Genomic DNA, 26,120 nt, shown 5'->3' with positions numbered 1-26,120 from the left:
TGTATTTGTGATGAGTTGATGAGTTCGTGTCACAAACAATGACAGGGACAATCATGACCTAGGTATAAATGTACAAATCTCCAAATTTTTGGTTTGTGGTAGAAAATTGAGGATGTATGGATTTCCTAGGGCTGCTGTAATAAATGGCTGCAAGCTGGATAGCTTCAAACAGCAGAAATGTATTCTCTCACAGCTCTGGAGATCAGGAGTCTGAAATCAAGATATAGGCAGGGCCAGGTTCCTTCCAAAAGCTCCCCTTCCTTGCCTCTTCCAGCTTCTGGTAGCTTCTGGCATTCCTGGGCTTGTGGCAGCATCACTCCAATCTCCGCCTCCATCTTCATGCCTCCATCTTCTCTCCGTACGTATCTATGCTGAATCTCTCTCTCCTTTCTCTCATAAAGACACATGTCATTGGATTTAGATCCCACCCTAATCTAGTATGATCTCCTCTCAACCAATTACATCTGCAAAAACCCCATTTTCAAATAAGATCCCCTTCTGAGGTTCCAGGTAAACATGAATTTTCAGGAGATGCTGTTCAACCCAGCACAGGGGAATCAAGCAAAAAAAAATGTTTCTTTCAGCCAGCATTATTGTTTAGGTAATTGGCTATTTGAAGCCTCCAAAACCATATGGATTTTTGTTTGCCAGTACTCAGTGTCTTTCACAAAAAGCCCTTTCTGAACTGAATCTGTTTTCAGGGTAGGTGCTGGTGAAGAAAGATCAGCAGGTAGGCACAGTTTTGTCAAAGATCTCATTCTTTCAGTCACTGAAGGGAAGTATACATTTCCCCTAAGATTTTCTTGCCTCAAATTCTGAAACATTTTCTTTGTTCTAAGTTCTAGGAAATTCTGCAACACATAGAATTTTTTGGTCTTATCTCTGTACCCAGTCACTTGGTCTTCGGTTCTCTATGTCTCATCCCACCCTGTATAGCTGAAGTTAAGTAGAATAAGATGCCACCAAGTGTAGATTCTTTGAATCATTTCATTACTTCTACATTGTAAAAAATGAATATATAGAATGGGTTGCTGACATTTAAGATTTTTTCAATCACATTGTGTCCTTTGCATCAAATTCTATCCCCCCAGCTCTGCCCTCAGGCAACTACAGAGTGGATAGAAATGCTTTCCTCTCTCATCAAAATAATGAAGACATTTGCTGAAAGCTGATTAGGAGGTGTGCATAGATTGGGAAAGGTTTTAGGATAGCCACTTCAGGGAGATGAACAGAATGCAGAGCAAAACCCAAGAAATTGACGTTCTGAGGCAAAAGTGTGAGTTATGAACTTTGAAGTCTTATGCGAATACTTGTATAAAGTATATCTCCAGTGTCCTTAGTGGAGGATGAGAAGGAGCAGATTACAGGAGAGATTCACCATTTGAGCATTTGGGTCAGTTGTGAGTGCTGGTGAGTGATGAGTTCCAGTGACCTCCCAGGAGAAAATGGCTGGCTGAGCAACTGGAAAAGTGTGAAAGAGCTAACAGGAAAGGAAAGAGGCACAGAAAGAGAATTTCAGAGGTAGTGTACTCATGGGCAGGGTGTGACAATGGGATTCAGTAGCTGAAGTGGAATGCAGTATAGTGGAGATAATCAAGAAACTAAGAGGCAAATGAATTTAATGATTCAGCCTCATTGATGTTGGCTTCATGGAAAGGATAGTATTCATTTTGTTTCAATTCAATAAATAGTTATTAAGCACTCGTTGTGCTGCAGGGGCTATGTGAGGCATATTTGACCTGGATAAAGTGCGTAAGAAGAGATGATGAGGTTAGGAGAAACGGTCATTGCTAAGGTCAGCTTTATGGTCAGTGTTAATTTCCACCTTGGTTTTGGCTACTCTTGAGCAACTGTTTACTGTTGTTCTCTTCTTTTCTTGCTGAGATATCTCAAGTGTATCCGAAAGCTCCAGTTACTTGATCTAACGGGGGACTGTTTTCCTCTTTAAAACATTCTTTCAGGTTGAAGTCTTTCCCTTTCTATCTGTGTTCTGGTTTCTGGGCTGTTCCTTTAATACACACAGTAGTTAATAAATAACCCACAGCTGCCAGGCCCTCCTTGCCTGATCTGTTTTGCCATAGGAAGGTAAGCTCACGGGCCTGTCACCATTCCGGGTCTGTACACCCCACCTTTGTACAAGAATGTGGGATCAATAACAGTTTGATGTCATCATGGGAATTTCCATGTTTATGTCTTGCCTCCTCTTCCATATGCACTGCTTTGTATTTCTTTTTATTTATTTCTTCTGCCATCATACAGCCAGGCTACAAGCAAGATTAAATTAAATGTTCATTCCAGTGTCAGGAATACCAATATATCTATATTTGTATACTTTCTATGGCCATGACTTTCTTTAATAATTCCTACAATTTTAATATTTTTGAATAGAGGCAACTTTTGGCGTTCCCCCTGTGATTGTGATAATAATGTGAATGTGTGAAGTAACCAGAATAAGGAACACTTTTTAAATGCTACCTTTAATGTACTGATACATTACAGCGTCAGCTGTTTTTTTTTTTTTTTTTTTGAGACGGAGTCTCACTCTGTAGCCCAGACTGGAGTGCAGTGGGGCGATCTCAGCTCACCGCCAGCTCTGTCTCCCGGGTTCACGCCATTCTCCTGCCTCAGCCTCCTGAGTAGCTGGGACTACAGGGGCCCGTCACCACGCCCAGCTAATTTTTTGTATTTTTAATAGAGACAGGGTTTCACCTTGTTAGCCAGGATGGTCTCGATCTCCTGACCTTGTGATCTGCCCGCCTTGGCCTCCCAAAGTGCTGGGATTACAGGCGTGAGCCACGGCTCCCAGCCCAGCCTCAGTATTTTTAATTAAAAAATGTATAACTCTATCATCATTACAAATAATGTAATAATACAAAAGCAAAAGTCTTGTCTTTCTGTGGACAGTTACCCAGCACATCAGAAAGTCGGGTTAGTGCAGCATTCAGCCAACAAGCAGGAGGGGGCATGGAGCTCTGTGTGTGCCTCACTCTGCTTACTCAGATGCTGCCTTGGCTAAAGAAGAATATCATAACAGAGTTTAAAACACAAGTTTGTTGACTGCTTAAAATGTTTGTAGAACTTGTTGTGGGAGCAGAAAATAATGAGCAGCCTCCATCAGGGGATTGGTAGCAGTGCCCTGGCTTGATCAGGCTCTGTAAGCATGGCATGAAACATCGTGGGCAATCCTATCCTGTGCTAAGCATTTGAGCCAATGGCCCTGTCCTGCACTGATCATCAAAGTACTCCCATTTCCTCAAGTTGTACCCTCCACTAAATAAGTTATGTCCATCCTTAAGGACATTCTTGGTTTCTCACTTAATATCCCCATGGTGGTCTGAAAATTTCCTCTCTAGAAATTATTCTTCTATTTTTCAGGAGTTTGATAGGTAATTTTTTCTCCCATATTATCAGCCTCTTAGTTTATATTTATCCTTACATATCATTTCCTAGCACTTCTTTTTCTTTCTTTTTTTCCCTCTCTTTGCTCACATCCTTTCTATTTTGCCAAGGGCTTGCTTCTTCCAAGACTTTTTATCCTCTCCTCCCGTGATCAGTACCCAACTTTGCAGCAAGGTTCCTTGTTGTTTTATGGGTTGGTGTTTTTGCTTAGGAAATCCTCATGTTTTAGGCTGCACCCTCAATCTGTAATCTGAAGGTCAGATTACTGTTTAATTCTTCTTGAAGCCCTCATCAAGTTTCAAAGAGAAGCCTTGTTATTTGCCCTTTGTAAGAAGGAACACCTTGAAAGGCCATGGGTCTGTCTTCTCATCCTAGAGGCCAAGGGGCACTGGGACTGGAGTGGCAGGGAGGCCAGGAGCCCCCTCCCCAGGTGTAAGACTCCCAGTCTGGCACTGCACCTCTGAGGGCATCTGCATGTGGGGGTCCCTGCTAGTGGCTTCCAGAAGCACCTTCTGGCATTGGCTCCCGAGGTCATCACCCTTGTTGATGACAGCTGTCGGCAACTTGCCTTACTGAAGCCTTTCATCCTCCCTCCCACTGGCAGCAACTTCCAGGGTCCTTGATGCATCTCCAACATGCTTCCTGCAATAATGTGTAGTCAGTAGGAAAGTACAGACTTTGGGGTCAGACTAGCCTGGTTTAAAATCCCATCACCATTTCCCAGCTGTGGTACTTTGAGCTTGTTGTCTAATCTCTGAGTTTCAGTAAATCTATAAGATAAGGATTATAACATCTTTCTTATAGATTTGTTGTAAATATTAAATGAAGTACATAGAATGATTCATATGTGGCTAGTAGATAGTGGGTCTAAATAAAAGGCAGATGTTATTATTATTCCAGGGATAAATTGGTAGCTTTGCAGTTTGGTGTTAGTTTTAGCACTTCCTGTGAAGACAGAAAAAAAGCACTTGCTCTTAAAAGTTTCTTTCAAGCTGTTTATTTGAAGCTCCCCAAAGTCAAGCACCACCCAGCATCACACACCCTTAACTCCCTCTTCCTCTACTTCAGTGAAGGCCACTAGTTTCTGAAACTGTCATGACAGTAACCAACTCTCCTTTGCCCTAATGGCTTCTTCCCAACATCTACCTTACAGAGCTCAGTACAACCTTAAGGTTCTGCCTGAATTTATGAGGTACTTAGCAAAAATCTCACATGTGCCTGAGTATTTTACTATTGACATCTTAGCAGTGCCCTGTCCCCCGTGGAGGACTGAGGAATCCAAAAACGTCAAGTCTCAGACAGAAGCTCAAACTAGACATAAATATGAAATTCTTATAGAAATTCTGGGTTTTACTTCTGTGCAATCATTGTTATTATGCAACCATGCTTGAACAATAACTACCCTTTTCAAGCAAAATAGAAAAATTTCTGCCTTCAGGCCTCACGACATTTTAGAGACAAAACAAGTGCAAACAAAACTGTGTGCAATGTTTTTTTCATGAATGTGATGTTGAAAATGTACCTGAGGCTTAGGTGTGGCATGACTCACTATGTAACACAAAAGAAAACTGGATTTAAAAACTGGAATTTCTTGGCTGCCCATTCAGACTCGACCCACTATATACCATTTCCCCCCTTGCTTAGATTTCCCTACAGAAAAGAGAAAAAAACTATGGAGAAAATGGAAAACAAAGCCGTAGGAGAAAACAGCTGAAAACACTTCATGTAAATGTGCATGCTGAAAGTAGAGAGCAAGCAAGGATTTTAAAATGCAGTGCCTGAATTTGAGTAGTTAGGACTAAACACAGAAGTGTTGATGAACTCTAAGGCTAAACTCTTGGATATTTAGCAGCACACCAGGGCTACTTTATCAGCTGAACAAAGATTCCAAGAACTCTGAGGGGAAAGAAAAAAGAACCCTGTAACTCTGCGGTCCCCAGCCTTTTTGGCAACAGGGAACTGGTTTCATGGAAGACAGTTTTTCCATGGACTGGAGGATGGGGGAGATGGTTTTGAGATGAAACTGTTCCACCTCAGATCATCAGGCATTAGTTAGAATCTCATAAAAAGCACACAACCTAGATCTCTCACATGCACAGTTAGTTCATGATAAGATTTGCACTGCTGTGAGAAGCTAATGCCACTGCTGATCTGACAGGAGGTGGAGCTCAGGAGGTAATGTGAGTGCTGGAGAGCAGCCATAAATACAGATGAAGCTTTGCTCACTTGCCCATTGCTCACCTCCTGCTGTGCGGCCTAGTTCCTAACAGGCCACGGACCAGTACTGGATTGGGGACCCCAGCTGTAACTGATGCAACACCTATAGCCCACCTACACCAAGTACGAGGCTCCATTTGGTCTGCATATAGAATCTCTGGGATGCTAGGGTGTGCTTTGCTCATTCTGAGTTGATTCCTAGGTTCTTGGACTAAAGTGGGCAAGTGTTATGAAGGGAACTAACAGAGCAAACAGTGGAAGGAGCATGTTCATGTGGACCACACTTTCCACATTAGGACCAATTTCACTGCCCATTCTACTTGTTTCTAGTTTTCCTCTTTTAATTTGATCAGTGTCACAAGAGCACATAGCTAACAATGTTTTTTTTTCTCTTCCAAATTCTAATAATAAAATTGTTATTGGCTTTTGATCTTAATCATTAAAATAAAAATAAAATGTGCAAGGAAACTTGCAGCAAGTTTCCTTGTTGTTTCATGGGTGGATTTTTTTTCTTAGGAAGACCTCATGTTTTCGGCTAAACCCTCAATTTGTAATCTAGAGGTCAGATTACAATTTAATTCTTCTTGAATTTTGTTGATGATAAAATCACCAGTAAAAATAATTGAGCCCTAGCCTTCTTCTCAGCACCATGCATTTATAGAGATGAATGAGATCTCACCTCTTACCTCTGGTAGGGATGGGTAAAGATAACATTTTGAGATGGGAGAGAGGAAGACTAAGAGCATTTGTGCCCACAGCCTTGACTTCTTTTTTTCTATGTGAAAAAAAATGCTATAAAGACATATGCACACGTATGTTTATTGCAGCACTATTCACAATAGCAAAGACTTGGAACAAACCCAAATGTCCATCAATGATAGACTGGATTAAGAAAATGTGGCACATATACACCATGGAATACTATGCAGCCATAAAAAAGGATGAGTTCGTGTCATTTGTAGGGACATGGATGAAGCTGGAAACCATCATTCTCAGCAAACTATCACAAGGACAGAAAACCAAACACCTCATGTTCTCACTCATAGGTGGGAATTGAACAATGAGAACACTTGGACACAGGGTGGAGAACATCACACACCAGGGCCTGTCATGGGGTGGGGAGAGGGGGGAGGGATAGCATTAGGAGATATACCTAATGTAAATGACAAGTTAATGGGTGCAGCAAACCGACATGGCACATGTATACATATGTAACAAACCTGCACATTGTGCACATGTACCCTAGAACTGAAAGTATAATAGTAAAAATTTAAAAAAAGTGGGAGGGAGGAGGAGGAAGAGCAAACCTGGGAAAAAGCAAGCAATTTTCAGAACAATTGCTCTGCAGAATGGGCAAGGGACACGACAGTGAATTAACAACCAAAAAAAAGCCGATTAGTAAAGTCCTGTTTCTTGGAGTAAATGGTTATCTCATCTTTGTTGTTGCCGTTGTCATCATCATATCTTTACCATTGTCACTGTCTCCAAAACAAATTAGACTTGAACTACGCAACCTTGACATAATTGAGAAGAATATCCCTTTGAGAAACTGATAATAATTTATGCTAGTTTCATGTTTGTTGTGGGATGTTGTAGGGTGGTCTTATTTATTGTGTCCTCCCTCTCATTTATGTTCGTGTAGGTTGAGCCAGTGATACAGAGAGGCCATGAGAGTCTGGTGCACCACATCCTGCTCTATCAGTGCAGCAACAACTTTAACGACAGCGTTCTGGAGTCCGGCCACGAGTGCTATCACCCCAACATGCCTGATGCGTTCCTCACCTGTGAAACCGTGATTTTTGCCTGGGCTATTGGTGGAGAGGTGGGGCTAATGATTACTGAGATGTAACTCAATTAACTGATCATATTTCCCGCCACAAATATGATTCTAATTAATACTTAGAAGTAAAGCTTTAACACTACTTTTGATATGAAGGTGGCTTAACTCCATTTTCATAGGAAGGGATTCTTTCTTTAAGTCATTTTTATTTTATTTCATCAGTTGTAGATGAATGGGGTTCCAGAGGATTGAAATATCCTTGAAGATGGCTGGTTTTTGAGTGGAATAGAGCTCTCAGGGACTTTCACAGGACATTGTCTCATGGCATTTTCCATATTTAGGGCTTTTCTTATCCACCTCATGTTGGATTGTCCCTCGGCACTCCATTAGATCCGCATTATGTGCTCCTAGAAGTCCATTATGACAATCCCACTTATGAGGAAGGTGAGTTTATTGTTCATATGTTTTACCTATGATTTTTATAAACAGTTTTGTACCTTGTAAGTCTTGTCTTTAACAGAGTTGAAACAAAATAGCAGCCAGTGTTAGAAGGAATTAACCTATACATTTGTCATTCAAATTAGGATACTTTTTAAAGTGAAAGTGGGTACTATTTATAATTATACTGTAACAGCAGGCATTAACCAGCACCAAACCAGGTAAATGAGCACACGCAGTCGCTAATCTTAAAAAACACACTTGCATGCTACCTACCAGGAAATAGAATAATAGACTTTTCCTTTGTGATGTAGATTAGTCCCAATACATGGTGTTTATGGAACATTTTCTTTCTAACTGCACGTAAGAAAAAGTTACCATTTATTATACTAAAAAGTGTAAGCATTTTGTTGTGTGGTAAGCAAACCATAGATATACTCAAAAAGTACTTATGCAGTGACACCGTGTAATATGATACTGAAGTAAAGAAATGTAAGGATGTACATTTTGTTTCTGAAATCATTTGTATGATATTCCAAATCTCAACATTGATAGATTTAACATGAAATTATCAACAGAAGTAACTCCAAGTTATTATTTTATATTGACTCATGCAATTTTTCAGCAAATGCTGAGCTCCAACTATGTGCCAGATCTGTGCTTGAGGATATAATGTGAGTGGAAAACAGATGCTGTTCCAACTCTTATGGAAATTATAGCCCAGTGGGAAAGAGAAACAATCAAATAATCACAGCAATCATATGAAATTATGTATATGCCAATTGGTCCAAAGGAGATATCTGACACTATGAGAGTATTTAATTGGTGACCTAATCCAGCCAGAGGTATTGTGGTGGTGGGGATGGGCTAGAAAGTCTTCGTTAAAGAATCAAACTGTTCATCTGAGTGACTGCAGATGCTGAAGGGTTAGGGTGCAGTGAAGAAAGATGCCGATGAACCTGCAGAAGAAGGCTGAAGCAGACCGTCTAAAATCTTGTAGGGCCCATTAAGGATTTTTACCCCAAAGACAATGAGAAGCAATTGAAGAGTTTGATACAGTGGAGTCAAATATTGAGATTTGTATTTTGAAAAGACCACTCTGGCTGCTGCAGCATGAATAAGAGATTTTGAAGAGAGGACACGTGGCGTGATATTTAAAGAGTGATGTTTCTATAAAAGTAGATGTTAAGCTATTCTATTTGTGAGCAAGCCAATAAAGTATCTTTTTTTTACCCTAAAGTAATTAATAGGAAATAGTTTCTCTCTGAATTCACTTTGATTTCCACCCACCAATTATATCCCATACTCTGAACCATGAATCTATGATAAAAGTTTAAAGCTTTCATAAACCAAGCAAAATAACCTATTAATAAATTCTAAAAGTTAGATTTTCCATGAAATCATATGTGACTATAAAACATAAAAATTGTCATCACAATAACAATGGGATTAATTATTGAATATGTCTTATATTGCAACTTTTAAAAAATTTTTACATTTTTGATTTTAAATTATTAATAGAATATTTTATATAATGTATAATACTTCTCCAATTGGAAATACTATGTGAACTACTTCTTCCTTTTAGTCTTTATTACAAAAGTAGAAGGCTTAATTTATTTGCCTTCTCTGTTGTCAATTAAGTTGACTTTCTCATAGTTTCAATGTAAAAATGAAACATAAGCTTATTTTCCTAACAGGTTAATAGAGAACTCAGGATTTTTAGTACTTTCTATTTTTATTCATGTACATAATTAGACCAAACTTTAGATTATAGTAATTTTATTTTTATAAATATAATATAATACAAATTTATGTTTCCAGAAAAGTTTTTTAATAATCATTTTATATTTGCTTAAGAAATTATTACTTTATTTACTAGATTATCTATTAATGCTCCAAACAGCTAATGCAACTAATGAACCTAACTATACAAAATGCAACTGGAATTTCTACTTATATTTTTTTCCCTGTCAAACTTATAAGGAGGTAGATCCCAAAAATATAAAATACAAAACAAAATTTTGCAAGATGTGTCCAGAGAAAATTCTAAGGTCAGTATAGATGTTCTACATTATCATGCTTATTTGTATCTGCACTGATAATAACACAAAAGGAGAATTGATTTTTATGATTTATTTGTTTAACAATTGATTGAAACCCTGGTAGATGTGTGACCACTGTATGTGTGATTAGCTGCCATTTATTGAGCACCTCATTTGTGCCAAACACTGTTCTTAGAACTTGGTGTTTAAGCCACACATCACCCTTATGAGGTAGTAGTGCTACTATTATGGCCATTTTCCATACTGGAAAACTGAAGCACAGATTAGGTAACTTTATGTCTTCATCTGTTCTGTGCTGCTATAACAGAATACCACAGACTGGGTAATTTATAATGAACAGAAATTTATTCCTCACGGTTCTGGATGCTGAGAAGTACAAGTACAAGGTACTGGCATCTGATGAGGGCCTTCTTACGGGTCATAACATGGAAGTAGGCTTCACATGGTGGAAGGGTAAAGACAGCAAGAGAGAACAAAGCCACTTCTGAAATAATGGCATTAATCGATTCACAGGGGCCAAGCCATCATGACCTAGACACCTCTTAAAGCTCTCACCATTCAATATCATCACAATGACCATTAAATTTCAACAACATTCAAACCTACTTTTTGGAGGGGATAGACATTTAACCATAGCATTTGCCCAAGGTCACATAGCTCATACTCAGCAGAGCTGGGATTTGCATCCAGGTTGGTCAGCTCCAGAGTCAGTGTCCTTAATTGCCACTTCACAGTGCTTCCTTGTGATGACCCTGAATATCTGAATAAGCTGGAGTCAACAAACACATAGCAAATTATTTTATGTTCACAATTACAAACTCATGAAGCAGGAAAGGAAAGCTTGGATTTTTTTCCAAGGCTGTTAGGGAGGTTGAGAGGTAAGAATTTCCTGGGATAATTATTGAAATACTTAATTTAACAACTTATTACATCCGAAAAAAATTAAAAGTAATGGATATCTTCTAAATGTGTGTGTGTTTGTGAGTGAAGGGTATATAACATGCAATGAGGAATATTTGATATAAAGACCTTGTGTTTAAAAATGTCTTAGAAATAGATTAAGCTGATTGATTTAAATGAGACAAGAAAGGAAACTGAGGGGAAGGAATCAATCTGTTAGTTACTGCAGAAAGAAGCCAATTAATTTCCAAGTTAGTGAAATGAATTTATGAAATGTTTGGGGCTCATACTCTCCCTCCCTGTAATGAGTATGTCATAACAACAAGTGTGTCTTATTCATCTGTCATCCCCACAATGCCTAATGGAGTGCTATTTACATAATGGATTCTTAATGACTGTGTGTTGATTGAATGGCTGTTGAATGAAGAAGAAAATTGTGACAAACTTTAAAGAAATAAAGTGAATCTTTAGTAGTGTTCTTCATCAGCAGATGGTTTCTAAACTAAGGAGTTTTTACCTCAAAGTAAATGTTATAGAACTTCATCTCGAAACAATAGAAAATAAAAGTTTTATTGAGTTATTTACTCTATATTCTAATGAATGACTTTAGAATCTTCATTCTGTCTTCATGTTAGATAATTGTGGGGTATAACAGCCAGATAACTGAAACATTTCTCTTGTGGTATGCTGTGTGAGTTCACAAAGGTTGCAGGCAATATGGCTACTCATCTTTTAACTCTTGTTTGTGAAACTGAATGTTGTCTGCCACTAATCTCTGCTTGTATTCCTTTCCCTCATGACAGTTTATGGAAAATAAATAAACCTATTTCAACAGAATATGAAAACTTTAAAAAATTCAAACCAAGAATTTTCTTCGGAATGAAAACATTTTAAGAACTGAAACTCACTTTAATTATGTGCTTTTGTTCTAGGCTTAATAGATAATTCTGGACTGAGGTTATTTTATACAATGGATATAAGGAAATATGATGCTGGGGTGATTGAGGCTGGCCTCTGGGTGAGCCTCTTCCATACCATCCCTCCAGGGATGCCTGAGTTCCATTCTGAGGGTCACTGCACTTTGGAGTGCCTGGAAGAGGTATGCAGCATCTGAGTCTGAGCTGCTCTCTGCAGATTCATCAATGCTCTTAGAAACTGTGGTGTGAAAAATTCCGTGCATGTTTATTATCAATTCCTTTCTTGTTGACACACTGTGAAACCATTATTGCAATTTTAGTGGGACTTTTGACTGCTTTTTTAAATCTTGAAGCTACAGGAGTAGAACTCTAAAGACAGAAATAGTTGGCAGGGTGTTTTTCTTCTTACTCCTACCTTTTTTGTTTGTTGCATGTTGCATGCTTTATATCATCTTTTACAATTTTGACCTTTGTTTATGTAGTCTTTTTCCTTTCTCTAGTTTACCTTTTATTCACATTGATTTTTCCATCATTTATTTTCATTTTTCTCTGCCTTATAGTTTCCTTCCCTTCCTTCACCACAGAGCAAAAATAACTAATATAAAAAAAAATTGGATAGGAGAAAAGTATAAGTATTTAGTAATGACAATTTTCACTTAAAGTTTTTTAATGAAAATATTTCAACATGGATCATACTCTTTATGAATTATACGATATTGTGGTTGAGGACAGTATGGCAGACTGGCAAAGTGGAAAGATTATGCTCTTCTGAGTTATTTAGGCCATAGTTCATAATTCAAATTGCCATGACCTCATTTACAAGCTGTAGGACCATGGGCGATTCACTTAATTCCATTGACCCATTTTCACTTTCTTATCTGGAAAAGTGGGAATAATATTTCCTTTTAAGAATTTGGGTTTTCAGGTTACTGACATACTGGAATCTTTTTGCTAAGAGTGTTTATTGCCTCTTATCCTCCCGAAAGAAGGAAAAAGGAGGATAACATGTAGAAATGGTCTGGGAGGCCCCTTATAAGCATCAGCTCCCCTACTTTTCTCCCAGCAAATGTTGCTTCACAAGGAGAACACTGAACAATCCGAATTCAAACTGTCAGTTCAAGCATTCATTTAAATTGGTTTAGCTTTTTATCTCAGTTGTCCCTCCAAGTGTGTTTGAATGTGAACTGTCTGAACATGCATTAATGTGGGCTAATCAGGTCTTCCTCGATGTCCCCTGCAGGCTCTGGAAGCCGAAAAGCCAAGTGGAATTCATGTGTTTGCTGTTCTTCTCCATGCTCACCTGGCTGGCAGAGGCATCAGGCTTCGTCATTTTCGAAAAGGGAAGGAAATGAAATTACTTGCCTATGATGATGATTTTGACTTCAATTTCCAGGAGTTTCAGTATCTAAAGGAAGAAGAAACAATCTTACCAGTATGCATGTTTTTGTTCTTTTTCATTGACTGTTATAAAAGTCATGAGACATATCTGCTGAGATGTGGCAAAGTTTCTACTAGTGAAATGAATTTTTCCTTGCATCTGTATTCTTAACACCACCCACTGTGGGTGTTGTACAACCTAGGTGGAATGTGTTTGATCTGTTTTCCAAAATTGAAACTCATTTTTCTTACGATTCCTGGGAGCAATTCAAGTTGTTGACTGAAAAATAAAAACAACCCCAAACAAAAATCTCAGGTTCTGAGGACTAAACATTACCCTTTTTTTATACTTGACATTCCAGTTAGTGATTCTTTGGGTTGCAATTCCTGCGGTGGTCAAATCAGGGATGTCTTTATGCTATGTTGAAAAGATAGGATATTTTTAGAAGTTTCATTTTAGTAAAAAGGAATGTAAGGATAATTCTTTTATCTGATAAAGCTATTTGGATATAGCTAATTAAACTATGCTGTGTGATCCAGCTTGACACAATACTTGGGGTTATGGTGAAGGAGAGAAGAGAATGAAGGCTTTAAAAACGTTATAATGCTTTGTTTTCTCAAAGTTTTATTCCACGACCATCGAGCTCAATTGTAGTATAATTTTCTACCCTTATTTTACTTTTAAAAGTCAGATCCCTATACCATTTATGAAATGAGAGTAATGGCAATATCTTTTCTACATGATGCTGAAGACAGGGTTTTTAGATAGGATGAACTGTCAGGGAGAAGACATGGCACAGTAAGATGTAAAAGGAAAGTTGAAAAAACAGAAGAAAGTGATAAAGAGGAAAGAGATCTTCTTTTTACTAATAGCTATCCCTTAAATCCATAGCTTTGGATCTTAGAAATTCTTTGATACATCCTGAGAGTAGAAAGAAGTTTGAGAAATGGTGATCTTGTCAAGGTTCTTAAGGACTACACTCTATTTTATTATGATGTCTCCAGGGCTTTCCAAACAATGTTATCTCAGAGCTTCCTAACTGATGCACCACGATTATGGCATAAGTACGATGAGATACTGATCTCTGGACCCTTTGAGTGGCGTTGCAGGGGGGTCAAATTTAAGGGCAAAAGCCCAGAGATGATGGCCTCAGGTCCATGAATAGCTTCATCTGCTTACCTTAAAGGGGAAACATAAAAATGTTATCATTTTCCATGTGCATTGTAATGTACAAAAGGCTGGAAAACACTAGAACAATAAACTTCTATTAATTTGCCTCACAATTCTAGCGTAAGGAAATAAAGGCATGACTAGAGAGCTTTAAAGAAAATAATGTAAATGGAGAGGTGATCACAATAGCTACTATCTATGTCTGAGGTTTATTAAGTGTTCATTTGCTACTAATGACTATGTGTTATATCATTTAATCTCCTCATAACAGCTGTGAAAAAAATAAGGACTTTTTTTTTGTTTTTTTGAGATGGAGTCTCGCTCTGTCACCCAGGCTGGAGTACAGTGGTGCGATCTCGGCTCACTGCAACCTCCACCTCCTGGGTTCAAGCAATTCTCTGCCTCAGCCTCCTGAGGAGCTGGGATTATAGATGCCCACCACCATGCCTGGCTAATTTTTGTATTTTTAGTAGAGACGGGATTTCACCATCTTGGCCAGGCTGGTCTTGAACTCCTGACCTCGTGATCCACCTGCCTTGCTCTCCCTAAGTGCTGGGATTACAGGCGTGAGCCACCGTGCCATGGCCAAAAATAAGAACAATTTTTATCTTTAGGTTTAAATGAACGAATTGTGCCTGGGTTATACGTAGGTCATCCAGCTAGAATGTTGTGGAGTCTGGCTGAAACACAGAGAGTCCTATTTATTTGCTTGCTTGTTATATTAGCAAACCTAGAGTTAAACAGATCAGAGGTCTTCTGCTGAATCAAATTACTTGGTGCATCCATTCATACAGCAAATATTAACTGTTGACGTACAAATGTATTTGATAAATAAGCCAGCATAAAACTTCAATCTGAAAGCTTTTACTTTTATGTTTCAGGGAGATAACCTAATTACTGAATGTCGCTACAACACGAAAGATAGAGCTGAGATGACTTGGGTAAGAAAACTTTTATTATTATTAAAGTTCATTTATGGAGAGAAAGAAAGAAACTTGATTTTAGAAGAAAAAAGTAAAAACCATTTCCATTTGGAAAGAAAAGTTCTAAAAATCTTGAGCATCGAGTATCATAAAAGTGACATCAGAGATGTTTTAGCATTTTCTAAGACTTCAAATTAACTAATGATATTATAGTATTAAATAATATTTGGAGTGTAATTTATTGACTCTTTCATGAAAAGCTATCCTTAGTCTTTTAATTTTTCTTTTAAAAGAACTATGGCCATTAATTGACTGTCTGCTTGAGTCTGGCTTAGATAAATCCAGACTTCCAAAGGAGGAATGAATTTCATGACCTTGAGGCCTCTGACTCAAAGAGAAATCTGGTCCCAACAGATTTATTGGGGGAATTCCACCAAGCGTTCAAGAAATAGATAATTCATGTCTTACTCAATCTCTTTCAGGAATACAAAAAGAGGGAACACCTCCCACCAAGTCATAAAATGTAGTTAACATAATCTTAAAACTAAAACTTCACAAGGATAGTATAAAAGGGGCCAGTAGTATGCACCTGATGGAAATAACTTGGACAAGAGTTTGACAAACCAAATCCTTTTTTATATACAAATCTAATGATAAGACCAACTTGAGTTTAGCTAAGGAATATAAAATTGATTTAAATTAGAAAATATATTAAAGCCTTCTATATGAAGATACTGAAAGAAAAAGACATATAATCACCTCAACAGAGGTAGAGAAAGCATTCATAAAATTCAAGTTTATTGTTGACAGGGGAGACATTTAGCAAGCCTGGAATAGGAGGAAATTGTCTTAACTAGGTAGACGTTAGCTATGAAAAAGCTATAGCAAATATTAAATTAAATGAAATACCGTAAGTGTTTTTTTTCAAGTTAGGAAGAATATAAGGGTATTTGTTATCACTACTTGTATTCAACATTGTACTGGAAAAGATATGAAAATGAGATATAAGGATCAGAAAGAAAGAAGCGAAGAAGCAAAACACATTACTCACAGATACTGTAATTTTCTGCATCAAACCCTCCTCCAAATTGATACTATCTAAAATTAATTGCATTTGAGTGTACAAGAAATTATCTCAAGAAAATACAATTTAAAATAAAAATTAAACAGAAATAAAATCTAACACTAGATGTGTTTGATCTCTATGAAAAAAAATATAAATCTTTATTGGGAAACATTAAAGAATGCCTAAAGACAGTAGAGATACCATGTTCATGGATAGAAAGGCTCAGTAAAATAAAGAAAATACTTTTATTCATATTGGCCCATAAATTTGATATTATTCTAGTAAAAAAATTTCAGAGAAATTTTACGATTTGAGGTTTTGATATCCTAGCTAAGAAATCTTCACCAGACCAAGGCTGCAAATATTTTCATCTATTTTTTTATTTATATAAACATTTTGCTGTTTTAGCTTTTACATGGAGCAAGTTGATTCCAAAATTTACATAGAAGAGCAAAAGGTTAAAAATAGGCACGACAAAACTAAAAAGAACAAGATAGAAAACAATCTACTAGATAAGAAGGCTTATTTTAAAACTGGCGATTAATACAATATGCTTTGAGTCCCAAGTTAGAAGATTTGGAACAGAAGAGGCATCTCAGAAACAGACCTACAAATTCTACAGATGGAAACTTGGTTTATGATAGACATAGCATTTAGATAAATGGAAAAGGATAAACGTTTTATTAAAGGATGCTGGCGCTAATGGATATCCATATGACATAAATAAAACTGAGTCTTAATTTCACACAATGCATAAAAATCAATGCCAGATGTATTAAGTATTTAAATGTGAACAGCAAAAATTTAAAACCACTGGAAGAAAAAATACCTGAATATATCTTCATGACTTTGGAGTACTTAAGAATTTTTTAAGCAAAACATAAAAAGCACAAACTATAAATAAAAGATTAACAAATTTGACTACATCAAAGCTTTTGCTTACCAAAATAAAACACTATTAAGAAATTAAGAACGAGTTTTAAACTGGGAAAAATATTTGCAATACATAGATTAACAGGACATTATCATCTAGCTTATAAAACAAAGTCCATAAATCAGTGACAGAAGAGAAGCATACAATAAAAGAGGATAAGACAAAAGCATTTCAAAGAAATAATAACCCATATAGATACTATAAATATATGAAAAGATGCTCAATTTTTTTTAAAACCAAAGTCATGCAAATATAAACCAGAGTGAGATATTTTGAACTCACCAGTTTGAGAAAATTTAAAATAGCATTTCCATTGTGCTGAAACTGGAACACTTATACACTGCTAGTAGTGATTTAAATTTGTAAAACCATCTTAGGGTAAAATATGGCATTATCTAGTAAAATTAGAGATTCATATATACTGTACTCAATTCCATTCCTATGTAGATTTAACCTTGGAATTACTTTTGCAGAATGTGTTTCAGGAGAGAAATATGTAAACTATTCATAGTAACATGTAATAATATAAGAATGAAAAAATTCTGGAAATATCTCAAATACTCATCAAAAGGAGAACAAATAAATGTGGTATTATATAATGAAACAGTGTAAAGTTATGAAAATTAATGAATGAAAGCTGCCTATATTAACATAAATGTATCTGAAAAACAAATGCTGTTGACTGAAAAGAGCAAGCTTGTAGCAGAATATATACAGTGTGATATTATGTGAGTAAAGTTCAGGAAAGTTAAGCAGTATATTATTTAGGGATACATACTTCAATAAACTGAATGTTAAGTGTAATGAAAAGCAACAGAAAGATAAAATATTAAGATAGTAATCACCTTTGGTTGAAATGGGAAGAAGAGGGATAGAAGCTGGGCACACATGGAGTAGTCAATGGACTGGTGTTGGTTTATTTTTTTCTCATGCCTTATGTATAATTTTTGTTGTTGAAATATTTTGCTAAAGACATAACAAATGAGTTATTATTATAGTGGGTATTTTGGTGCATGCACTGTCTTGATACCCTCTTCAGGGCCAACACAACCAAACCTCAGCCACTGGGAATATCAGATAATAATATGATATGATAGCTCACAGCTGTGTACCTCATTGGGAATTCCCCTTGGTGTTAGAGAATAACTTCTTAAAATTATACTCCCTACAGTAGGAGAGCCAGCAGTCAATGACTAGTTGATAAGAGGCTGCAAAGGCCCAGCTTTCTTTCTACAATTTGGTACAACTCTGAACAGCCATCCTAACTTAAGGATAAATTAAATACAATATTTACTGAGGCATCAGATGCAACTTCATTTGCAGACCAGCATCTCCCTTTGCCTAATCCTGCCTTGCTCATCAAGTGCAAAACATCATGTTTTTGCAGTTAGTAAAATCATTGTATATTAGCCCCTACATTAATTTAGAATATAAACAATATTAAGTTTTTCATCTTTGTTTTCAAAAGTTGGATTTTGCTGGATACGGAATTCTTGGTGGGCAGTTGCTTTTCCTTTGCAACACTTGTGAATATATAATTCAATATCTTTTTGTTATTTCCATCATTTATGATGAAATGTCAGCTGTCAATTGTATTCTTGTTCATCTATATATGATGTGTCATTTTTCTCTTGCTGCTTTCAAGATTTTCTCTTATGTTTGGTTTTCAGCAGTATGACTGTGATGTGTCTAGATATGGCTCTTTTTGTATTTACCTTTGGCTTTTGTTGAGCTTCTTGGGTCTGTAAGTTAATGTTTTTCATTAAATTGGGGATTATTTCAGGCATTATTCCTTTGAATATTTTTTCTACCTTTTTGTCTTCTTCCTCTCATTCTAGAACTCCAATTACATGTATTTAACATGCATGAAAACATATATATATGTTAGACATAAATGCTAGAACATTTAATATTGTCCCATAGATCTCTGAAGTATTTTCACTTTTCTTTAGTCTTTTTTCTCTCTGTTATTTGAATAGGACAATTTCTATTGATTAATCTTCAAGTTCACTGATATTTTCCTTGCTCATTTGAAACCTGCTGTTGAGCTCATCCTGTGAAGTTTGTTTTGTTTTGGTACCTCTCAGCTCTAGAATTTCTACTTTTAAAAACGTTCTTCTTTCCTGACATCATTCCTTATCTGTTCACTCATTTTTAAGATATTTGCCTTTAATTACTTGGGCATGTTTTTCTTTAACTCTTTGAACAGTTTTTAAAACAGCTTTATTGAACATATTTTTATCTGTTTTCGAGTCATTGTCTGATAAATCCAGCTTCTGAATCTTACAATCCATTTCTACTGACTTTTCTCCATTGAAGATAGATAATAATTTCCTGTTTCTTTTCCCACTTAATAATTTTCGGTTGAAATTAGACATATTAGATAATACGTTGTAGTAACTCTGGATTCTGTTCTTTTGAGGGTCTTTAATCTTTTTCCAAATTTTAGTAGATAATTAGCTACCTAGATTCAAAATATTAAATCTTTCTCCCCTGTGGTATGCAGCTGCTAATGTTTATACACACGAAGACAAGATTCTAGAAAATTCAATTAAATCAGAAAAATTTCCTGCAAAAATTCCTGATTGATTGGTATTATGCTAACCAAACATCTTTATGATTCTCTGAAATGTTCACTGTGTTGAAAAGTTTACATCCCATCAGCAGAATTTATTAGGTTATTTAAGAAAGGCAAATTTTAAAAGTGGAAATAATTCTATTAATTTTTAATTGTGTCACTACCTTTTAAAAAAGCCAGTTTTTAAAATTTTCAGCTTTAAGATGTATTAAATTTTAATACTGGAAGGAACTGTGTGACATTAATGACTTGTGTGCTTTAAATGTCAAAGTTGGTAGAACACATATTTTGCTAAATAAACTATCTGTTTTCAGGGAGGACTAAGCACCAGGAGTGAAATGTGTCTCTCATACCTTCTTTATTACCCAAGAATTAATCTTACTCGGTGTGCAAGTATTCCAGACATTATGGAACAACTTCAGTTCATTGGTGTTAAGGAGATCTACAGACCAGTCACGTAAGTAGTAAATGTATTTCATGATGGGGTAATGTATTTCAGAGAAAGATGGGCTTTATTGTCATACTGGATCCATTACCACTTTATAGAAATTTTTATGCACTGTTTGTTCTATTTGATTACTTTTAACTGGGGAGACCCAGTAACCTTTTTGATTACTATGTCCAGATTCCCCAAGACCACCCTCAGGTTCTGTGATTTGCTAGGAGTACCTACAGGACTCAGCAAATAGTTGTATTCATGAAAAACATTTATTATGGTGAAAGCATACAAAGCAGAAAGAATAAACGGAAAAGCTACATGAAGCAAAGTCCAGAGGAAACCAGGCGCACGATTCCAAGAGCCCTCTTCCAGTGGATTCCCACAGAATGCACCAAATTCCACTGTCATCAAATTGTGACAACATGTGTGGAATGTTGCCTATTGGAGAAGCTCATCACAGATTCAGTGCCCAGAGTTTTTTGGGGGAACTAGTCATATAGGTGCTCTCTGCGTACTGCTTACTAGAATTCCATACTTCCAGATGGAAAGCAGGTGTTCAGCATAAACTGCGTTGTTTGCACAGTCTAGGCACAATGAGTCACTCTTATCATTAGAGAAAGTTTATGTCAATATAGGAAATCGTTTACTATTTCAGTTTCCAGGCACCTGCCAAGGATTATCCTTGCAAGCAGGCCTTTCTGGGGTGGGCCTATTATGTTAACTCTTTAGGTACAATTATAGGAGCTATTTAAGATATAATAAACAAGATTCATATTATCCCTGCCCTCTTGAGATTATATTCTGGAGTGAGGGAGAGGTAATAAACAAAAAAGATATTTTAAATAGTAATAGATGTTATGAAGACAAAACAGTGAAGGAAGTATGTAGTTGTTGTCAATAGGATAAAGAAAGCCTCTCTGGATTGGTGATGTCTGAGCAGCGACCTCCATGATAAGGAGCCAGCTATAGAGATATGCAAATTCTGCACAGGAAAGAGCCAGTGTAATGACCCTGTGGTTAGTCTGAACCTACTGTGTTTGTGGAGCAGCAAGAGAGTGCATTTGGCTGGAGAAGAGTGAAGTATGGTAGAGAATAAGTGAGGATACATGAGAGCAGGTGGGACCAGATGATTTAGGACTTTATGGGCAACATAAGGCCTTGGGGCTTTAAGTGCAAAGGGAAGCAATTAAAGGATATAAGTAAAGTCAATTTGGCTACTATGTTGAGAAAGGACTCTAGGAGGGCTAGACTGGAAGGAATATCAATCAGGAAACTATTGTGATTGTCTAGTTGAGGGATGAGGGTCACTTGTGCCAACGTGGTGACACCAAGTTGATGAGACACATTCCATTCAGGTTACTTTTTGAAAGGAGCACCCACAGGCTTGTTGATCAATGGCATCTCATGGAGGCAGTGAGGGATAGAGCAGAGTAAAGGCTCAGTGATGGTGTGTGAATGGTGTTAGGGGAACATGCCTGAGGATGATATTGAGAATTCTGTTTTGGATATATTAAGGTTGATGTATCTATTCTTACTGATGTCAGTGAGAAGAATTAGAATGGCTGGTGGAAATTTGGGGATGGCTGAATTTGTTTTAATATAAAGAAGAATTTTCTAATGATCACTACTATTCAAAATGAAAGGCACTGATGTAATTATATAATTAGAGAAAATATACACATAGAGGTTTTTTTTTTTGTTTTTGTTTTTGTTTTTTTGAGACAGTTTCGCTCTTGTCGCCCAGGCTGGAGTGCAGTGATGCGATCTCAGCTCACTGCAACCTCTGCCTCCTGGGTTCAAGTGATTCTCCTGCCTCAGCCTCCCGAGTAGCTGGGATTACAGGCACTCGCCACCATGCCCAGCTAATATTTTGTGTTTTTAGTAGAGACAGGGTTTCGCCATGTTGGGCAGGCTGGTCTCGAGCTCCTGACCTCAGGTGATCCACCCGCCTCGGCCTCCCAAAGTGCTGGGATTACAGGCGTAAACCACCATGCCCAGCCACACATAGAGTTTTGAGACATGTATTTAAGGAGAGAGTGAAAAAACATTCAGTGAGGATATGGTAAAATGCAGATGATGAAGGAGAATAGAAATATGGCGAAGTTTTTGTGCCTAAATATTACAGGATTATAAATTATGAACTGAGACCCAACCCTCTTTTTGAATTAAATTTATGATTCATAGATAGGTTTTACTGAATTTTTTTGCAAACAGCAAAATGACCACTAGAAGAAATGCCTATATCTAATAAAATACAAATAACAAAATGCTTACATAAATTGGTTTATAGCTTACTAAGTATTTTCAAATGCATGATTTTATAATTCATTTTTACACAATTCCAACAGGTAGAGCAAGACATGCAATCCCAGTTTTATAGGGGAGGAAATAGAAACCAAGAGATTAAGAAATTATTCAACATTATATGGTACATAATAAAAGGGAGAGTTGGGGTTTATATCTAGTCTCTGATCTCTTTCTCTCCATACAACATGCACATATAGGCCAATATATAAATATACATAAATATATAACAAGTAAATAATTACATATGTAAACAAATTAAAACAACAAAAATCCAAGCATCACATAAAATATCATTTTAAAAACACTAGGATATAATCTTGATTTTCAAATATTGATGTTATATTGTTCCTTACTTAGCCATGAGTAGTCTTTTTCTCATTTAGAATATTTTTTACATATTGAATGGAAATTTTCTAATCGATGGTTAATTTGAGAGAATGTTAAAAACAAATGGATATTAAAAGCTGTATGTTTGCAAGATGAATTGAAATGCATTCTATGGCCTATTTTTTTTTTTTTTAAGTTTAAATGGTACGAAGCCTCTAAAAATGCTCGGCTCTCCTGTTTCCCAATGAGCTCCACCAGTGTCCATACCTTTGGTCTCCCTCAGGAAATACTCAAGTTGGGTTTTCATAATTTGGAAAGACAGGGAGAATTGCTTTACAGAACAAGGCTAGTTTTGAGATGTCATTCTCCCCTGCCAAAAAAAAGAAAAAAAGAAAAAAAAAGGACAAAACCCATTTAACTTCATGGTTAAATTTATTCCTCAAAAATATGAGCACAAAAGAGCCTCTATTTAAAAATACATGTTTAGACTTTAAATTAGACGTTCAAATCTAGTTCATCACAACAGTGACATAAATGATAGTGAAGGCCAAACTAACAAGGTGCTGGCTCAAACATCAGAACGAAAAATGGCTTAGGTGCTTTTTTCTGTTTCGCTTAAAAGAATATTACCAATTGGTATTCAGCATATAATACTAAAAAGGAGTATCATATAACATATGAACAAAACTCTTCTATTCTGTGCTTTTCATATAATGATTAATCAGGTTCTATATTTTATTTTAAACATTCTATAGCAATCCTAGGAAGGATTGATAGAAAAAATGAGACAACTATGTCTTGTCTCAATTTTATTGTCTGTTCTCGGGGGTGCTATTTCTGTCTGCCTCCTACAGATCTGGCAAGTCTTAAGGAAAAACAAAAAACTCACAAAGATCAAATAACAAAATAGATAATGAGTTTAGATAAATTGTGTATTCCCTGTTGTACCATAAATCAAGACTGAATATGCAGGTCTGGTGAGATATAAGTAATGGAAAGTTCCTGTGTTATTGGTTCAGTTCCTAAAAAAGCATCAATAGCTGTTTCTCTTCCTCTTTGCAGGAAAAATCACTTTATGTTTTTACTATTTAAAACTCACACATGCTTATTATAAAGAGTTCAGGTAATGCAGAACAAGTTGTTACAAAGAAGGCAAAAGCAACCACCTCAAATTCTACTCAACATAAACGTTGCTAACATGTTGATTGAATGTTATTATAAACATCTTAATATGTATATATTTATCTAAAATGAATTGATTAAATACTGTTACAAGATTACAATTTATGCACTATTTTTTAAAAACTGTTGAATTTTAATTTTGTTTCAACTTATAAGAAAGAAACTAAAGTAAAACTGAACATTTATTGAAGTTCAAATAAATGTTGTTGGTGTTGTTTTAACCACAAGAAATAATATTTTATGAAGAGGATCTCGAATGTTGACAAAATAGATCATAAAATCATCAAGTTGTTAGATTCACTGTATGTTTCAATTTTAGGCCATGAAAGATGGAGACATTTATACTTTCACATTTTTCCCACTTCTGCTTTCTATACCACCAAGTATTTATTATTTATATTATAATTATTATATTTTCAATATTTTTAATGTTTACACTTAATTACGAAACTATAATTCCCAGAATATTTAACATGACTTGATTAGATAAATCGATTCAATGATAACCCTAATCTTCATGATTTCTACATTAATGGGTTTTTTAATTTGAGTCATTAGGATTTTATCTTCAAGTTGTTTAATCAGTAAGGGCTTCTGAGTGCCTTATGCCTCAAGTTCTTTCACATTTGGGAATTTCTACTCTTTTATTTGGATAGCAGTTTGGCTGGATATGATATTTGAGAGTCATATTTCTTTCCCTTGGGTGATCTCTCTGGACGAATGGAGGAATTTTTCCTTTACCTGTAGGATTCATAAGTTAAACTGAATACACTTTAGTGTTGAGCATCTGAATTAAGTTTTCCTGGAACACAAAGTGTTTTTATTTATTTATTTATTCTAAACAAACAAACAAACAAAAATGGGATACATGTGCAGAATGTGCAGTTTCGTTACATAGGTATACGAGTGCCATGGTGGTTTGCTGCACCTATTGACCCATTTTCTAAATTCCCTCCCCTCACCCCCCATCCCCCAACAGGCCCTGGTGTGTGTTGTTCCCCTCTCTGTGTCCATGTGTTCTCATTGTTCAACTCCCACTTACGAGTGAGAGTATGTGGTGTTTGGTTTTCTGTTCCTGTGTCAGTTCACTGAGGACATTGGCTTCCATCTTCATCCATGTCCCTTCAAAGGACATGATCTCATTCCTTTTTGTGGCAGCATAGTATTCCATAATGTATATATACCACATTTTCTGTATCCAGTCTATTACTCATGGGCATTTGGGTTGGTTCCATGGCTTTGCTATTGTAAATAGTGCTGCAATAAACATACAAGTGCATGTGTCTTTATAGTAGAATGATTTATATTCTTTTGGGTATATACCAAGAATGGGATATTGCTGGGTCAAATGGTATTTCTGGTTCTAGATCCTTGAAGAATTGCCATACTGTCTTCCATAGTGGTGGAAATAATTTACATTCCGACCAACAGTATGAAAGCATTCCTATTTCTCCACAGACTCGCCAGCATCTGTTGTTTCTTGACTTTTTAATAATTGCCATTCTGACTGGAATGAGATGTTATCTCTTTGTGGTTTTGATTTGCATTTCTCTGATGATCAGTGATGTAGAGTTTTTTCATATTTCTTGGCCGCATAAATGTCTTCTTTTGAGAAGTGTCTGTTCATATCCTTTGCTGACTTTTTAATGGGATTGTTTTTTTCTTGTAAATTTGTTTAAGTTCCTTGTAAGTTCTGGATATTGGACCTTTGTTGGATGGGTAGATTGCAAAAATTTTCTTCCATTCTGTAGGTTGTCTCTTTGCTCTGATGATAGTTTCTTTTGCTGTGCAGAAGTTCTTTAGTTTAATTAGATCCCATTTGTCAATTTTGGCTTTTGTTGCAATTGCTTTTGGCGTTTTTGTCATGAAGTCTTCACCCATGCCTATGTCCTGAATGGTATTGCCTAGGTTTTCTTCTAGGGTTTCTATGTCTTGCAGTTTTACACTTAAGTCTTTAATCCAGCTTGAGTTAATTTTTGTATAAGGTGTAAGGAAGGGGTTCAGTTTCAGTTTTCAGCCTATGGCTAAGCAGTTTTCCCAGCACCATTTAGTGAATAGGAGTTCCTTTCCCCATTGCTTGTTTTTGTCAAGTTTGTTAA

At 36.3% G+C, this 26,120-nt stretch overlaps 1 protein-coding gene across 1 annotated transcript in view; it reads left to right on the top strand.

Moving 5' to 3' along the window:
* Window positions 1-26,120, top strand: part of MOXD1 (monooxygenase DBH like 1) — a 104,471-nt gene that overhangs the window by 64,799 nt on the left and 13,552 nt on the right. The window contains exons 5-10 of the mRNA XM_002817366.5: window positions 7,259-7,438; window positions 7,738-7,840; window positions 11,733-11,899; window positions 12,958-13,149; window positions 15,147-15,206; window positions 20,081-20,223. Of these exons, the coding sequence (XP_002817412.3) occupies window positions 7,259-7,438; window positions 7,738-7,840; window positions 11,733-11,899; window positions 12,958-13,149; window positions 15,147-15,206; window positions 20,081-20,223 (845 nt within the window). The remainder of the gene's footprint in view (window positions 1-7,258; window positions 7,439-7,737; window positions 7,841-11,732; window positions 11,900-12,957; window positions 13,150-15,146; window positions 15,207-20,080; window positions 20,224-26,120) is intronic.

The sequence above is a fragment of the Pongo abelii genome, chromosome 5 (genome assembly GCF_028885655.2).
Source record: "Pongo abelii isolate AG06213 chromosome 5, NHGRI_mPonAbe1-v2.0_pri, whole genome shotgun sequence".
Taxonomy (NCBI): Eukaryota; Metazoa; Chordata; class Mammalia; order Primates; family Hominidae; genus Pongo; species Pongo abelii.
This window is presented reverse-complemented; position numbering and strand designations above follow the sequence as displayed.